Raw genomic sequence first — 18,854 nt, 5'->3', positions numbered from 1 at the left:
TTTTGCCTGCGTTGGGTCTTCACTGCTGTGCGCAGACTTTCTCTAGTTGCAGTAAGCAGGGGCTACTCTTCGTCGTGGTACACGGGCTTCTCATTGCGGTGGCTTCTCTTGTTGCGGGGCACGGGCTCTAGGCGCGTGGGCTTCAGTAGTTGTGGCACGTGGGCTCAGTAGTTGTAGCTCACGGGCTCTAGAGCGCAGGCTCAGTAGTTGTGGCTCGCGGGCTTTGTTGCGCCGTGGCATGTGGGATCTTCCCGAACCAGGGCTCGAACCTGTGTCCCCTGCATTGCCAGGCAGATTCTTAACCATTGCACCACCAGGGAAGCCCTGATCCTACTTTTAATTATATCAATAATTAGTGTTTGCATCACTAGTTTGAACAACATAAGCATTGTTCACTGCAGAACCTATTAGAAAACTGTGATTACATGTTCTTATTTTTAAATTGAAGTATAACTAACCTACAACTCTATGTTAGTTCTAGGTGGACACCATAGTGATTCAAAATTTCTATACATTACAACGTGATCACTACGAAAAAACACTTTAAAAAATGGCTTATGGGCTTCCGTAGCCCATGTACCACAACTACTGAAGCCCGTGCACCTAGAGCCCATGCTCCGCAACAAGAGAGGCCACTGCAATGAGAAGCCCGTGCACCACAACGAAGAGTAGCCCCCGCTCGCCACAACTAGAGAAAGCCCGCGCACAGCAACGAAGACCCAATGCAGCCAAAAATAAATAAACTATTTTAAAAAATGGCTTATGATTTCTGTTCTCCAAGGTAAGGGGGAACAGAAAAGGGATAAAATATAGAAGAGTAGAAAGAAAATTTATTCATTTTTCTAACACTAAAACCAGGTCAGGTAACATTGGGGGATGTTTCCTCCCAATCCCTTTTCAATACAGAGGTGTTTGAGGTTTTCCACAGGGTTGTCTCTTTTGTTTTTGAAAATTGATTTTCCAGGAAGGTACTTAGGCCAGAAGCTTTCTGCTTCTTTCTCCCAGCCTCATCTTGAAGCTTCTAGGCCCCACTTCTCTCTTTGGATATCGGCATAATCATGGATTCATAGATATATTCCCCTCCACGAAGCAAGCATGCCACAACCTTGATCAGGCAGAGCTCAAGTCAGGCGCTAATAGTATATTAAAGCTGAGGGCTCGGGGCTGGAGATTTCATACCTGCCTGTGAGGGGAGTCCAGCCACTGGCTCTGTGCTCTCAGGGAGATGAAAATGAGTTACCTGACTTAAAGAAGCGAGGAGTCACCAAGGCTGCCTCACCGTGGGAGCAGAACGAGAAAACCTTACCTCCTGCCTCTGGGCAACATGCCGACGTGGAGTCTGAGTTCCCATCACTTGTATGGTATGATGTTTCCAAGTGGATTCCAAGTGAACAAGTTAAAACTTGTCCAGAACTGGTAAAACTCAGGGGACCTCAGGTTCCATGAAGTTCCAGGATAGGGACACTTCCACAGTTAGGAGTCCGGGGTGCTCACAGAAACCCCATGAAGACGGGCTTGTGATCCATGTATAACCCACGCGAGAGCCCCAAGCAGTCAGCAGCTGCAACTAGCACAAGACTTTGCACCCCAAGAATTAAAGATAATAAAACAACCTGAAAGAAAGTTTAAAACAAGCGGGTTTAAAATGTTTGAAGAGATAAAGAAAGGAAGGAACAGATACTTTAAGCCTAAAGCCAGAACAGAATAGTATGAGAAAAGAATACATGGGCTTAAAAAGTGTCTACATAGAAATTCTAGGAAAGATATAATAAAATTATTGAAGTAAAGGGAGCCCGTGAATTCAGAGATGTCAGGGAGAAATGGGACTGTCCTTTTAAAGGATGTTTCTGTGAAAAACAGTTGTTAAACTTCCCTATGAACTAGGCACTGTTTCAGGGGTTTCAACTATATTAACTCATTCGATCTGCACAAGCTCATGCAGTAGGTCCCATTCTGGGGAGGCAGGGAATATTCTGATTGACCTGTGGATGGGCCATCCCCAAGGCAGTCAAGGAATAAAAATAAAATGTTATGTATAAAATAAATCACTTTACATGGATTATCTCATTTAGCCCTCATTTAATAATCTCATTAATCCTCACAGCAATCCCTCTAGGCAGGAGTTATTATCACCCTCTATTATGTGGTTTAGGAGACGAGCTTACAGCCATTAAGAAATTCCCCTAATGTTTACACAGTTATCAAGCAATGCAGTTGGGATTTAAATTGAGGCAATTTGAATCCACCATCCAAGCTCTTAACAATGATGCTAAGGAAACAGTGGTTGTTCATTTCGATTCTAGTTTTATGCATTACTTAATGTTGACTAGGCAATACAGTTCCTGATTCAAAATGTACCAAAGGGTCTATAGTAAAACATCTCTCTCCTACCTCTGTGCCCCCCTCAGAGGCATCCAGTGTTCCCAGTTTCTTGTGTACCTTCCAGACTTACTTTGTGCCTTTAGGAGCAACTGTCTATAGATATAGTTATAGACAAGCCTATCTATCTGTATACATGCATATTCGTTTCTCCCTTTCTACACAATTGGAAGTTTCCTCTATACCTTGTTGTTGTCTTGCTGTTTTCATTTAACACTTTATTTTGGAGTGCATTCTGTATTAGTATATAATAATAACAATACAATAATAGTATAGAATATTTACCATGATTAATATTATAGAACAATATACAAGTATAGAATAATAATAATGACAAAGCAATAAGGGGCGTCCTCATTCTTTTTTTAAAATAAATTTATTTATTTAATTTTGGCTGTGTTGGGCCTTCGTTGCTGCACGCGGGCTTCCTCTAGTTGTGGTGCGCAAGCTTCACACTGCGGTGGCTTGTCTTTGCGGCGGAGCACGGGCTCCAAGCGCACGGGCTTCAGTAGTTGCAGCTTGTGGGCTCTAGAGCACAGGCTCAGTAGTTGTGGCACACGGGCTTAGTTGCTCCGCGGCAGGTGGGGTCTTCCTGGATCAGAGCTCGTACCTGTGTCCCCTGCATTGGCAGGCAGATTCTTAACCAGTGCGCCACCAGGGAAGTCTTCCTCATTCTTGTTTATGACTGCAGAAGACTCCATTGTAACTCTGTATTATAATTAACTTCACTAGACCTCTATGCTGGGCATTCAAGTTGTCTCCAATCTTTGGCCATTACCGTGCTGTTGTGAATAACTGAATATACATGAGGAATCTGTTCCTAAAGTTTGAGTTGCTAGGTCAAAGTAATGTGCATTTGTGAAGCTAGGTTGTGACTAGTTAAACCTGTGACTAGTTAAAAATCATGGGGACCTTATAAAAATTATTTTTTTCTGATTATAAAAAATACATGGTAATTATGAAAAAAACTTAAATCACCCATAATTCATAAATCCAGAGATATTCACTGTTAACATGTTGGTACAATCTTCTGAGTCCCTTTTCATGTGTATGCACATACACATGTACATACCTTGGAGATCGCACTATTTATCTAGTTTTTTTTGAGTTTTTACACTGAACATTATATCATAACTATTTTTTATCTTATTTAAATATTCTTTACAACTGGCATTTCATGATTGCATACTATTCCATTATAGGACCATAATTTACTTAACCCATATCCTTGATATTGGACATTTAGTTGTTTCCAATTTTTTCATATTTTAGGAAGCTCTGCAATGAATATTGCTGTATGTAAATCATTGTTTCCGTCTGTCTGATTTCCTGGTCACTTGCTATTCTAATCATTAGAATCAATGACTAAAAGTAGTTTTTCCTAGTCATGTTTTATTCCAGTCATTAAGGCAGTAGTTAGATATAGAAGTTAAGCTAAAGAATATCAACATTTTTAAAGTTCTTAACATATACTGTTAGTATGTACTTAATATATACTGTCCTCCTGGTTGTACCCATTTATACTCCAACATCCTCATCTCACCACTTCCTTGGCAACATGGAGTTTTATCTTATAGGGAATTCAGCAAAAGGTGGCATCTGTTTCTTTGTTCTTATGATTATATATGTAATGCTTATTAATTATTATAAACAATTGGAAAAGAGAAAAACTTAGAACAACCCATAATCACAAAAATTTGATCTAATCACTATTAAAATGGTGTTGACTTTCTAGGCTTTTCTCTGTTCAAGTATTTTCGATAAAATTGTCATTAAATATGCTTCAAAACCACAACTTTTATTTTTGCCAAGTTTAAGCTAAAAATGGCATCTCTTATTTGAATTTGTTGCAAATATTTTTCTCAGTTTCTTTTTTTTTTTAATTTATTTTATTTTTGACTGCATTGGGTCTTCGTTGATACGCGCAGGCTTTCACTAGTTGCGGCAAGCAGGGGATACTCTTCATTGTGGTGCAGGGGCTTCTCATTGCGGTGACTTCTCTTGTTGCGGAGCATGGGCTCTAGGCGTGCGGGCTTCAGTAGTTGTGGCATGTGGGCTCAGTAGTTGTGGCTCACTGGCTTAGTTGCTCCACAGCATGTGGGATCTTTCCGGACCAGGGCTCCAACCCATGTTCCCTGCATGGCAGGTGGGTTCTTAACCACTGCGCCACCAGAGAAGCCCTTGCAGTTTCTTGACTGCCTTTTTATTGTGTTTATGATATTCTGAATTTTTATGTGATCAGATCTAGAAATCTTTTTCTTCCATCTCCCCTATCCCCTCTAAAAACTTGTTGCCATGGGGATAAGGGTGATAGGGTGTAAAGTAACATAGAAGAGGAACAGTGTTAGGGAGCACAGGATCCTAGTTGAGGTCAGCCATGTAAAGAGTATTGGCCTGCATTCATTCAACAGGCATTACTGGTAACTGCTTATCACTATGTGTGTGTCCTTAGGGGCACAGAGATGAACCAAGCATGATTCTCTCTCCAGTAGGGAGATAAGATGAGCATGACCAGTGACTCGAGAGGCATCATATTCCAAGCCATTACAGAGGAGGAAACATGGCTCTAGTTCAGGAAGGGGCAGGCAAGGAAGGCTTCCTGGAGGAGAGGGCATTTGAGGTGAACCTGGACGACTGGGAAGGCGTGTGGCATGTGGATATGAGGAAAAGAAAAGATAGAACTAACTGCAGGAATTGCTAAGGGTAGAAGTTGTCACATTCCTGCCGGGTTGGTGGGGGGTGGGGGCAAGAAGACAGTGTTGGGAGTCCTAGGCAAACAGACTCTCCTCCTTAGAGTAGTGGACAAATACAGGCCGTCTCGAGCTCACCAAGGAAGAGGTGTGTTAAAACAGGTCATCACCTGGGACTTCCCTGGTGGTCCAGTGGTTAAGGCTTTGCCTTCCAATGCAGGAGGTGCAGGTTCGATCCCCAGTCGGGGAGCTAAGATCCCACATGCCTCATGGCCAAATAACCAAAACACATAAACAGCAGCAATATTGTAGCAGATTCAAAAAAGACTTTAAAAAATGGTCCACATCAAAAAACATCTTAAAAAAGAAAAAAAAAACAGGTCATCTTCTGATGAAGGTTCGGAATTCCAAATTGACCTATCGATTTAACCCACATCATATTTGCAACATTAACCAGTAGAATACTGTTCAAGAGTGATGTCAATCAAAGTAGAAACAGATTGAAAGATCTTTCTTGAAGACGTGTCCTTGACGTAATACAGTTTAAACTGGAATAAGATGAGCCAGGAATTTGTAACTTTTGGGACTCTGGAGGAGGCCTCTGGACACTCTCCAGGCATTTATGCAATGAGGCCAGCATATCAAATGCTTTGGCCAGTGACAGGTTCATTACAGGGCCTGACCTAATTGTCAGGGCCTTTCGCCTTTACTCAGAATAACTCTTTCTTTTTCTGGGGAGCTGTTCCCACTCTTGAGTCCAGTCGAGTTGTGTGGGGATGGGGCTGTGACTCACTGACCAACCCCAGGGTCGCAGTGATTGGTCCAAGGGGTGAGCCCTTAACCTGAATCAGAATGCTCCCCTGAGAAGCCCTGAATGGGCGTGGAGAGAACGCTCGTTCCTTTCTGGTTTTGGAGCTATTGGGGATCAGCCATCAGCCAGGCCATTTGAAGGCATCAAGATAATGAAGACTGAGAGAAGCAGAAACAAAAGGATTTAAGAATCCAATCCCTCCACTGAGCTGTCCTACTTCCTGAAGTCTTCCTTCCCTTCTGACACTGCCCTAGTGTCCTGCCTAGGAGTCCTCCTTTTTGGTTTAAGCTAATGTGAGTTGGCTTCCTGTCACTTTCAATCAGAAGAATCCTGTCTGACACAAGGAAGAGTTAAAGTCTGATTTTTACACTTAATTTCACTGCAAAGTTCAACGTTTTTCATTTTTTAGTATATGTGCATCAGTAGCAATATTCCAGCTTTTTAAAAATTATATAGTAACTTTTAGAGTAATGCATGTCCATTGCAGAGACTTAGACTATACCGATAAGCAAAAAGAAAAGGAAATCCAGCCACTACCCTATCCCTAGAGACAGCCACTCTTAACATATTGGGATTCCCCACACCCTCTCTGACTTTTTGCTATCATCTGTGTATCTATTTATTTATGTATGTATCTATTTATCTTTGATCTGTATTATGCACCACGAATGGTCTAATTTTCCACATAATAACTCACTCTTCACAACAACCCTATGACATAGGTATTATTATCCCCAGTTTATAGATGAGAAAACTGAAGCTTAGAAAAGCACAGAAAGGTTAGAAAACACAGGCTCACAGAGGTTAGAAAACACAGGTGAAACACAGAAAGGTTAGAAAACACAGGCTTAGCTATCTAACCCCAGGACTTAAAACTGGCAAATGGTGAGGACCTGGGATTTGAATCTAGGTTGTTTTGCTCCCCAATCTATATTTTTGGCCACCACAATATACCGACTTTATCTATAGTTAGAATCACACAGTAATACTATTCTGCATCCCGAGTTACTTAGTTATCAAGATATCACAAGATTCTTTCTGTGTGTGGATATCTATATCGACTTTCAGAGCTACCCAGTATCCCATAACAAAAATGCACCAAACTTTATTGAACCAGACTCAGACTGATGAGCATTGAGATTGTTTCCAAGTTTTCACTATTATAAAAACATCTCACTGCAAGGACACATTTAAAAACTGTCTTGATGTCATAAGCAAAACCTTTAAATTATTCCCTTAGGTCAGGTTCCCAGAAGTGGAGTTACTGGGTTGGTGGGTTTGCAAATGGTTTTATCGTTTTGACATCTGCAACCACCTACTTCTCAGAACAACTTAGGGGACTGATGACACTGTTTTTTAGTTCAGCTTGTTTTTTTTAACAATTAAAAAATTGAGATGAAATTCACTTAACATAAAAGTCACCATTTCAAAGTGGGCGATTCAATGGTTTTTAATTTATTCACATTGTACAACCAACACCATTCTCTGATTTCAGAACATTTTCATCATCCCCCCAAAGAAACTCGATACTCATTAGCGGTTATTCCTCATCCCTCTTCTTCCCAGCCCCTGGCAACTTCTGATCTACTTTCTGTCTCTATGAATTTGCCTTTTCTGAACAACACAAATTAATGCAACCATACAATATGTGACCTTTTGGGTCTGGTTTTGTTCACTTAGTGTGTTCTCAAGGTTCATCCATGTTGTAGCATGTATCAGAACTTTTTTCCTTTTTATGGCCAAATAATGTTCCACTGTATGGCTAGACCACATTTTGTGTATCCATCTAACAGCTGATGGACATTTGGGTGGTTTCCACCTTTAATCCTTTATGAAGAATCCTGTTATGAATTTCTTTATTTAGTTCTCGATGTTATGAAGAAAAGAGAGAGGAGAGCTTTTCCTGAGATGAGGCAGAAAGAAGATGATAGAAGAATTTGTGGGGGAGGGCTCACCAATTTATTTAAGTAGTAAAATATAGAAATAAAGGCGTTTGGAGGTGGAGGCATCTGTGGGGAAGGGATCAGCTCTCCCTGTGCTTTTGGACAATGCCTACATAAGCCAAAATTAGAATTCCTACAAGCTCTTTGTTATTGAGGACGACCCAGATTTAATACGAGAAACAAGGAACTGCTGAAGGACTCTAACAGTTTTGATTTTAGAACGTATTTTTCTAGGCATCTCTCCGTTGTTTTTGTTTCAGGTCTCTGAGTTTTTATGGTTAGTTTATAAATAGCATGCATACCTTTTGTTTAGAAACTTGACTTACTGGCCTTGATTACTATCAAGCCTGTTCTCCTTTACACACCTCTGCCTTTGCCAGGTAGGTCTCTCACTGCAACCAAAACCATGCACCTGGTGTCTAAGGTGAAATCTAAGAGCTAAGTTCCTGGCCAGGGCCCTGAAGGTCACTCTGACCTCACACTCTGGACAGAGTCCAGACAGGTCTCCTCTGTGGGCAATGCCTTTACACATCATGTAGTTCTGTTGTATTTTTTCCTGGCTGTGTCGTGTATATTTTAAAATATTTAATCTAATTTTTCTTCTCCCCTTTTCTTTTTCCTGTACTTTTTATAGGGTATGCTGATAGCTGTCATATACAATTTAGTCCATATAGTATAGGAAATTGAGATAGATCATGACCTAGGAGAAAAGGAATTGCTGCTGCTGTAATTGATAAGCGTCCTGGTTGACCCCTCTTGGGGAAGGGTGAGCAGATTTTCAGTTGTATAAGGGATGGTCGTTCCATGTCAGGCAGGCACACTGTTACGTTTTAGAAGTATGGGAAGGGTATTAGAAGGCAGAAGGAGTGGATTATAGTGGACATTTGGTTTTGGTCATCCAGCTTCTAAATTGGGAAACACTTCTACCACATAAGGCAGAGATCCCCTCCTGCATCTCCCATTACAGACCCTGAAAAGGCCACGTTTGCATTCCAGCCTCCCTTGCAGCTAGGTCTGGGCTCATAAGCTAGGTTCTGCCAGTGAGAAGCATCTGTCCCAGGACTCAGAGATGACAGGCGGCAGGGACTGTGTGGGTTCATTCTCTGAGGGTGGCAGCTGCAGGGGCAGCTCATCCAGTGTCCAAAGCAGGATGGGGTTCAGTGGTGTTGCAGTGTCAGCAGTTCACGCAGTGGAGTCCACAGGGACCAGTTCCGAGATCTGATCTTGACATTGATACTGGCCATATCACTTGAGAGCACCACTTACCACCCTTCCCCTTCCTGCCTGGGGTATTCCGTGTGTGTGTGTGTGTGTGTGTGTGTGTGTGTGTGTGTGTGTGTGCGCGCGCGCATGCGCGCGCGTAGCAGGAAGAGGGCAGGGGAGAGACCTTTCCTCCCTTTATTCACAATTGTCTGCTTGGCATTAAATGATGGGATGGAAGTTAAAGCCTCTGAGGCATGAGGCTTATTTTCAGAAAATGTTCAATTGGAACCTCAGGCTTGGCACTGGGTGGTAGAGCAGTTCTGAAAGACAACAGGAATGATGGACCCATTTCTCAAAGTGCAAGTGAGACGTGGATGGAGTTCCAGGTGGGGTAGAGTGTTTCAGCCTAGGCCAGAAACCCATCAAGCTCTGAGGGGTTTTCTTTGGGGCTCCAGGGCAGGACAGATGACCGAATGGTTCCCTTGGTCAGTGTGAGGAAGCATGGTTGCAGCTGCTGCTGGGCACAATTTGATTCATATCGTCATCAATGGAGGAACAGAGATGCCAAAAATGTGAGGTTGCCCAGGAGCCACCTGGCTGAGGGGTGGGATGCATAACTCTGGAAATGCATTGGGGTGGGTGCTGCTGATGGGGGCTGAAAGAGGGTATTCCCTTGCTCCTGCCCCATCCCACTACCCCACCCTCTCAGGAAGGAGAAGTGTTGTTCCCTCAGGCTGGAGGGGACCAGGGTAATGCTGAACACTACTAAAGAAAATCATGCATAACACCTGTGCTGAGACCACCGACCAGCAGAGGCTGACGTCCAGACCGAGGTTGGGGATCTCTCCTTAGCCCCAGTGTGCTGCCCTCTTGGTCTGTCTTGCTTGTGGGGCTCTAGGGGAGAGTGAGGTCTCCGAGAGTTCAGGCAGGCAGAGGAGGGGTGGGGAAGTTCAGAACTTGGACCTCTGGTTACAATTATGATCAAATATATGAATTCGCTGCTATGGACTGGATTGTGTCCTCCCCCAAATTCCTATGTTGAAGCTCTAACCCCCAGTGTGATGGTATCAGGAGATGGGACCTTTGGAAGATAGTTAGGTTTAGATGAGGTCATGAGGGGCCCCCATGATGGGATTAGTGCCCTTATAAAAAGAAGAGACATCAGGGCTCGCTCTATCACGTGAGGACACCGCAAAAAGGCGGCTGTTTGCAAGCCAGGAAGAGAACTCTCACCAGGAACCGAATCTGCGGGCACCCTGATCTTGGACTTCCTGGGATCCAGAATTGTGAGAAATAAATGTCTGCTGTTTAAGCCACCCAGTCGATGGTATTTTGTTACTGCAGCCTGAGGAGACTATGACAATTGCATATTCACCCCAGATGGGCTATTTTAATAACTGGATTTGATTACAGAAGTCATTTGAATGGACTAACATTCAAACAAGAGTGGCACAGAAGACATCTACTGTGGCTGTTTGCAGTGCTCAGGACCCAGAAATGCCTACACCATTTTTAACAGTAAACTTTCACGTTCAGATATAGCTGTGTGAGACTCCTCTGACTGGTTTACATGTGTCCCTAATGTCAGACCTCAGACTCAGAGAACAATCTCTTCATCTTCCCCACACCTAGTTCTCCTTGTTTGCAGCTCCCACACCCACCCAGTTGCCCAACCTTGAAACTGGCCCCATCCTTGGCTCCTCCCTTGGTACACCCACCAGTTATCAAGCCATACCCCTTCCTCTTAAATATGTCTGGACTACGGCCACCTACCTTGTCTTCACTGCCACCATTCCTCCCCGGACCTCTGCCGCTGCGTCCCAACAAGTCTTCTTTTCTGGCTCTTCCTCTGTTTCGGACAATGACGTTGGAAGCCCTGGGGTAGCCTAAGGAGAAATTCTGGTGGCTTCCTCAACCATGAGAGGAATCTAGAGGCGTAGGGACTAACTAGCAAAGGATACAAGGGTGGCCATAGAAGAATGACCTGTATTCTTTTTTTTTTTTTTTTTTGCTGTACACGGGCCTCTCACTGCTGTGGCCTCTCCCGTTGGGGAGCACAGGCTCCGGACGCGCAGGCTCAGCGGCCATGGCTCACGGGCCGAGCCGCTCCGCGGCATGTGGGATCCTCCTGGACTGGGGCACAAACCTGCGTCCCCTGCATCGGCAGGCAGACTCTCAACCACTGCGCCACCAGGGAAGCCCATCAGTCTATTCTTATTCAAATGATTCATGTATGTAATGGATGAGCGCTGATGATGTTAGGAGCTGTCAGTGCTGTTCTTCAGGATGGTGGGTCAGTTTTGCTTAAGTGACATAATTGCACTTGTTCCTGTGTGCTGGGTCTTGAGCAGTGTTAACTCCTCATATGTCAGCCCTTCAGTAGATCTGAAGTCAAGGGATCTGTAGGGGAGGCTGCTAATTGTGCCCTAATAATCATTTCCCTTTCTTCAATAACAAAACTCCTGAATTTTGGTTGGGTAGAGTGCCATCCAGAGTAAAGACTGCATTTCTTCACCCCTTTGCAGCTAGATGCACCCCTATGATCAAGTTCTCGCTGTGTGTTAATCAAGTAGTCTATGGATCTTTCAGGAATTATCTTTAAAGGGAAGGGGCATTCTTTTTTTTGTCCCTTTTCCTCTTTTCTTCTGGCTGAAACATGGATGTGATGGCTGGAGCTGGATCAGCCATTCTGGACTATAAGGTGAAGGTGTACGTTGAAGATTGGAGGGGTGTAGGTCCCAATGATCATGGAGCCACTGTACCAGCTCTGGACTCCTGTGTTTATGTGAGAAATAAAACTTGTACTTTGCTCCAACCACCTTTACTTTGGCTTTTGGATTCAGAATTTGATAACTGATAATGGGATGCTGCAAATAACATCTAAAACGTAGCACTGGCTTAGTGGAATTGGTAGGCAGTGGATGTCAAGAATATTGTCTTTTATATAATGGCTAAACATTTGATGAAACTGGATGGACCACATGCTGACAGAGGTCACGGCAATAGAGGAAATGGTGGGAGAGTGATTAAAGTGTGAATGTTGCTCCTTGTTGCTTTTCACAAAGTCATATAAAAGTGAGATGAACTGGGGCTAGAGCCAGACAGCCTGCAGCAGAGATGGAAGGCAATCCTGCTTTACCAAGGGAGGCACGGTCTCTAGCCTGTAGTCAAAATTGATTAAAATCTTGAAGCATAGAAAATGCCAACAGCCTCTGTTCTCCAAACTGCAGCTATTAAGAGCAGTGGCCTTGAAGTGGCAGCCTTAGCAGGAGACAGGCTGGGGCAGCAAGCCATTTTCAAGACTTCTCTGCGGGAAAATGCAAACCAGTAGCTCCAAAGATCAGACTGTGGGTGTTGCCTTCCCACCCAAACTTCTTGGTCAGGTGGCCCCAAAGTCGCTACCTTCAAGTTGAGAAGAAACACAGGCAGAGCACAGAACACCGGTCTAGACCAGATCTCTGGCTGTGGGTACTTGGTGGAATTCTATTGGCAGAGAAATCACAACCCTGGGCACCTCCCAAACTGCCCCAGGAGTAAGCAGGGCTACAAAAGCTCTGTAGCCCCACTTGGATGTGGCCAGGGAGGTCAGTGGACAAGGAGTCCCTCCCAGAGTGGGACTGGGCTGTCAGGTGACTATCCAAGGGACTCGATGGCCGGCCAGAGGCGTCTTCATTATTCCTGCAGTGGGCTTGGACAACCCCTTGCAGCAGTGTTTCCTGTTCTCTCCTCTTATGAATGAGTTTTCAGTGGCCGTTTTCCTGTTTCTACTTCACGACTGTTTATGGGCTATGTTGGGAGAAAATAACTTGAGTGAGTTTATAGGTCATTAGACCACAAGAAGCCACCCAGAGCTGACAGAGAGGACCACAGATCACTCAAATGTGATTCTGGCTTTAGATCCATGCCATACCTGGCTGGGGTTTGAGTTGTCTACCTCAGGGACAACATGAGACAAGAAAGGTGACACCAAAGGGTTGAGCCATGGCAGCGACCACTAATTGTCCCTCAAACCCATTCTTTCCTTGTTTCTCAGAAACAGAACTTCTGAATTTTTATTTTATTTTTTTAGAGCTCTTTTTTTTTTTTTTGACCACACTATGCAGCTTGTGGGATCTTAGTTCCCCAACCAGGGATCGAATCCAGGCCCTCGGCAGTGAAAGCGTTGAGTTCTAAGCACTGGACCACCAGGGGATTCCCAGAACTCCTGACTTTTAGTTAGGCACATGGCTTCTTGGAATAAAAACTATCTTTCCCAGATTCCCTTGTGGTAGGTATGGCCCTGTAAGTTCGGATTGATGAGACGCACACATTCACATGACACGCCCTAAGGGAAGGGTCTTGCTTTTCTCCTCCTCCCTCCTCCATTCTGCCTGCTAGAATGTGAACACGACTGGAGCTGCCATCGCGGACCTCAATGTACAAGCTGCATGCTAGGAATGGCCAAGTAACAAGTCAGAAGGAACCTGAGACCCTAGGGATCATGCAGCCACCTGGCAGCCCCGCATGGGAGAGGGTAAAGAAACTTCTACTTTGTGTAAGCTACTGTTGTCATGACAGCTGAATCTATTTCTGATCTAGAACTTGCCACACAAGGTCAAGGCTGTCCGTGGTCATCCTTCACCAAGGGAAGGTGGAGATGGCAGAGAGGACTCTCCTCCAAGAGAGTTAACACTTACTTAAAAAAAAAAAAAGCAAACAAAATGAGAAAACATTTCCAGAAATCAAGACATCAGAACAAAAATGTCAACACACAGTGTTGCATAGCTTGAATGTTTTTATATTGATCAAATTGTTTTTCAGTAGAGTCACTGAAAGAACAGGTCAGAATGAAAAACACTCCAACTTTACAGACAAAATATTGCTAATCAATTAAGATACTTTTCAAAACTACATGACAACACAAATCCCTTGGTTGCTCTAGAGGGAACGTGAGTTATAGAGATGCCGGACAGCCCGGCCATTGGACTCCCTCCCTGCTTGGCTTCCCAGGCTGAGGTCAGAGTCTTTGCCAAGGTCTGAGGGACCAGCTCTTGGAGACAAGTTCCAGAAATGTGATACATCTCTCTCCAGTAGCTTACTGGAGGTTTTGGTTTAGGATTAACCTTGACTCTCTGGAATAGACTCCCCGAACGGCAGATGTTGAAAAAGACCAGAGCTCATCCCCTCGAGCCCAAACTCCCCCTTTTACTTAGAAGGAAAGTGAGGGCTGAGGGCGACACATCTTGTCTAAGTCTAACCTAGACCCACATCCTGCCTCTGCCCACCCTTTCCCATTGATGTTGCCTCTTCGTTGCCTCCGGTTCTACGATAACTTCTACGAGGAACAAGAAACATCAACCAGCAACTTGGCAGCGACAGCATCTATGCTAATCTCAAAGCAAACTGAAGTATAAGTTACTGTGGTAGGAACTAAAGACCAGCCCAAGTTTGTGATCCAACCCTCCCCGCTTCTCCCCCAACCAAATTGAGTTGGATCTCTCGTTCTGGAAAATCAAAACACCTAGTGCAGGTTCTATGGAGTGACACCAGGAGGGATTTCCCATTTTATGTCTGCACATCGACGAGTCTAATTAGATCTTCCGAGAGTGCCAGAACACAGGATGTAAATGTCTTCTCCGTTCATACCCCAATTTCCCAGGCAAAATGTTTTTCCTGATTTTGATGACATTCTTCACTTTGGGCTAAAACGGGCTTCTCAGGTATAATTGCTTAAGTGTGTAGGGTGATGAAGCAGGAATCTTGAACTCCATAAATTAATTGGTAGCATCCGTAGTATCAACCTGCATATTTTACTCCTTTCGGTAACTCTCTTGTCTTGTTCTTCCCCAGGATTTCATGGACTTTGTTCCTGGTAACATCTGCTGAGTCTGAACTACTGGCCCGCACAGTGGCAGAAAAAGGCTGGTTGCAACCTTCGGTAAACTTTTTGGAAATTGATGTATGTAAAAGAACGGCAGCACTTCCTCAACCATATGAAAAAATCTGTTTCTTAAAAAAAGAATAAAACATAAATCTCCAAACTCATTTAGACTTCACAAGCCTTTTACACACAGGGTGAGGATGCCTTTTTATCAAATGGCCATGATTTGCTCAGTATCCTGACGGCATTTAAATTCACTTCAGCTTTCCCTCTTTTTTGGTGCCTGGCTGATCAAATTTTCTGAGTCCAGAAGTACTTGTATGATACTCCTTTGTGCCCTTGGTGCTCTTGAGAAGAAAAGCGATTTTCTCTTACAAAAACCCAGCTGCTTCTACTTCTGTTTCATGGATTTGGGGGCTAGTCACTGATAAGTTAACTTTTCAAAGTAATTCATCCAGAGCAGTGTCAGATTCCAGCTGATGAAAATTTTTATAGCATCATCTTATTCAATCCTCATATCCGACCCAAAGTCCTCAGTATTATTTATTTCTCCTATTTTACAGATGAGAAGATGGAGGTAAAGCGCATAAGTGACTAGGCCTAGGGCTAGCTGTTGAGTGGAATCAGAAACCAAATCCCGTACCCCTTAGCTCCAGACTCTGCTGCTACACTCTGCTAGCCTGGCATTACGCTGACAAGGATGGGGCTTCGGTGTCTCCTGTCGCACAGTATGGCTCATGACACGGCACAACACCTTCCTCCACCCTGGCCATTTAACAGTAAAACATCGGTGGGGAAAAGATGTAAAGAATGCGGTAAATATGCTCGGTCTGGAGACAACCTTTAGAAACCTGGCCCCTACGGTAAAGGTCTTTTACTCAGTTTGTGACCAGGAAACTACTCAACTAGCCCAGTTTGCTAAACATCAAAACGGCCTCATTTCAGTGCACTATAACACGAAACCATCCTTTTTCTATAAATCCCGTTAAGAAATTGGATACTTAGCTGTTTCTTCTGGATACATAAAACCACTATTTCAAAATACCACTTTAGAATGTTTACGTAATTTATTTTCCTTAAATAATAATTTGCTACAATCCTGTCACAAATTTAAAAAAAAATTAACATAGTATTAACAAAGGCAGAATTCTTTAGGACAATCAAAATCCTGGTGTACTTAGAATAAATTAACATCAAATTGTGTTTATATTCAGATAGTCTGATCCTCTCCTTTGAAATGAAACGAAGACCATTGTAACTAAGAGTGAATGCACACATCTGTTCTTCTATACAGAGACTCATTCTTTATATAAACTCAACTGTAATTTGAATCAAGTTAGGAATCCCAAGGAACACTCACCCGTGGGAGCACACACAACACACAGACACACACACACCTCCACAGGCGACCCTCTAGAAGCTGGGCTTCCCATGGCTCAACGACTAGATCTTTTCTCAGAAGGGCCAAAGATTCTGAATATTTAGGTGACATCCCATCTCCCCTCAGGAAAATTGTAACGTTTCAAGTGTAATAGCTCGAAGTAGCAGCAATCCATGTCTTAGATTCAGTAGTGGATGGTTCCAGTCCTGGGTGCTGAGGGTACAGCAAGAGGAAAGCAGAGGCAACAGGCACCTGCTCCAAATCGAACACGTGGGACAACACTGGGAGTCCTTGTTCTCAGAGTCTCAACTGAAAACTCACCCGAAACCTGCACTGCCCGGTTCAGGCGCTGGTGTGAACCTGAGGAGGGTCGCTAATGCAGGGAGAAGGCAGGGCATTTGGACACGAGTCTCAGAAACGTGAATATTGGAAGTGGCAGGGAGATGGGACCAAGGAAGGGAGGGCAGAAAAGGCACCGCTTGCCCCTAGGCCTGACACCCCACCCCCTGCCGTTCAGTACATTCATGGGGTTTCCCGTTAGCATCAGGGCAGGTGAATGCTGACTCTTCCAGCTCCGCCCAGACACACGGAAAGCTCAGCCCTTAGTCCTATACACATATACACACAACTCATCCAAGCAACTCTGAACAGCCACACCATCTCGTTTCTGGGAGGTCAACAGGGTTGCTGGCGTCCCCTCTCAATTGCCCAAGGATGGTTTACAGGAATATGGAGATGGAGAAGGAGGGAGGCATTAGGACAGGCCCCAAACTGAGATCCCCTTCTGCTTACCTCTCCGGAGGAGGTGCGGGCCTAAATGATGCTATAACCGCATGCGTTATCTACACAGTTCCTATGTACACGATACCTTTTTCTTTTAATAGAAATTTAAAGTGCTTGGGTTCAAATATGCTCATTCCTTTCCCACAGCCTACAAATTCCTCCTGCTGTTTCCAGAGAGAAGGAGGACGCCCTTGGGAAAGAGGAATGAACGTCTTCACAGTCATCTTAACTGGGATCCAGCATTTGGACTAAGCCTTCTTCATAAACACGAAGGATCGCTTCACACACAAACTTGTACTGGCTCTGGAAAGGAACAGAAAGCCGTCAAGCTGGCCAGCAGTTCCACAAATGCTGCATCAGACCACAGACACAGGTATTCTTTCACCTCACTCATAAACACCCTGAGCTCCAGCTCCGGCCGAGCCAGGCCCTGGGCTGCATCAGGGACCCGGTGTGGAGAAGACACACCTACCTGTGAGCTCACCATGTGATGAGGGCTGGGCAACCGTGGCATGGAAACACGGCAGAGGGAGGCACCGGCAGTCTCAGGGAGTCAGGGAGGGACACAGGTTGCTGCAGGGTGGCCATTCCAATGTACACACCAGTGTACGTGGAAATGAAAGGGCGGCCCGTTCAGAGGAACACAGCCAAGGCTCACGGTCCTGGCCCAGGACAGCTGTCGGTAGCGGGGCTGGTAGGAGGGTGGCACGGGTGGGCTGGTACCTGGCTGCAGAAGGCCTTGCACTGAGATAAAGAGTCTGGATTTTGTCTTCCAAAGGAAAGCCACCGAAAGCCGCTCTACAGGGTAAGGTTCTTTATATTAACAAACACCTAAGAGACTCGTTTGACTGATGTGTCCTGGGTGACAAGAAAGCATTCAGACTGAGCTGCACCAGCTAGGAAAATGTGCCCAGAAGATGCACTTTAAACATTCTTTAACTAGCAATGAGGTCTTCCATACCACAAAACAGGGCAGAGAACCTGATTTTTTTTTTTTCTTAACCAGGTTTCCTGGGTGCACGTGAATTTAAAACATGAGCTCACCATCGTTAGAGAAATCTTATGAGCTTGGTCCATGAGTCCGTGAGGACACAGAGCTCAGGGCAAGTCCCAGTCCCTTCTTTGCTAACTTCTCCTCATCCATTGGGGGGTATGGCCTCGGAGGCCGTTCCTCCAGAAAGCCCTGACTTTCCAAAGTCAGCTTTCGATACTCTCCCCGAGCTCTCAGACTCCCTTTGGACTTCTCCCACTGCTGCCGAGATCTATAGTCAACTGATCCAGTTCTACTAGATATAAGCTCAGGTCTCTCCTGCTCGTGCAATTATCTGTTGAACGGATGAATGAATGAATATGGGGTAGTCCTTATTTTGCAGATGGGGAAACTGAGGCTTAGAGAGAGGTTAAGGCACTCTTCAGAGGTTGCCCAGTATGTGGGGGAGGGTGAATCGTGAACTTTCCATGCCACCCCACTGCCCCTGCTGTAGCTCTGGGGGGGAAGCCACAATATTTCCTCTTGTGGACACTTGCAGTGCCAGGTACCCAGGCGTGACGTACGTGGGAGAAAGCCCAGAATAGGAGAGAGTAGGGCCGTGTGAGACATCTGCTGAGTCAAAAGGCTCACCCAGGAGCAGGCGGGTGGGGTGAAACCCTCAGGTGACCTTGCTTACTTCCGATGGACAGAAACATGATGGGTCAGTGGCTTGACAATGCAGAGGGCAACCGGGGCTGCTCCCTGGCCAAGCGGCTGGCAGGAAACAAACTGTGAGGCAGCAGAAGTGGTGGGTAGCGAGAGGCAGAACTTGGA

The 18,854-nt window shown here is 44.8% G+C and overlaps 1 protein-coding gene across 7 annotated transcripts in view; it reads right to left on the bottom strand.

Moving 5' to 3' along the window:
* Nucleotides 1–13,782: 13,782 nt before the first annotated feature.
* The window catches only part of PTPN3 (protein tyrosine phosphatase non-receptor type 3), a 109,557-nt gene continuing 104,485 nt past the window's right edge, over nt 13,783–18,854 (bottom strand). For all 7 annotated transcript variants that reach the window (XM_030859060.2, XM_060300646.2, XM_030859064.3 and 4 more), the window contains one exon: nt 13,783–17,353. In XM_030859060.2, the coding sequence (XP_030714920.1) occupies nt 17,276–17,353 (78 nt within the window). In that variant the 3' untranslated portion in view covers nt 13,783–17,275. The remainder of the gene's footprint in view (nt 17,354–18,854) is intronic.

This window comes from Globicephala melas, chromosome 6, assembly GCF_963455315.2.
Source record: "Globicephala melas chromosome 6, mGloMel1.2, whole genome shotgun sequence".
In the NCBI taxonomy this organism is placed as follows: domain Eukaryota; kingdom Metazoa; phylum Chordata; class Mammalia; order Artiodactyla; family Delphinidae; genus Globicephala; species Globicephala melas.
The sequence above is the reverse complement of the archived record's forward strand: the minus strand, read 5'-3'. Positions and strand labels throughout refer to the sequence as shown.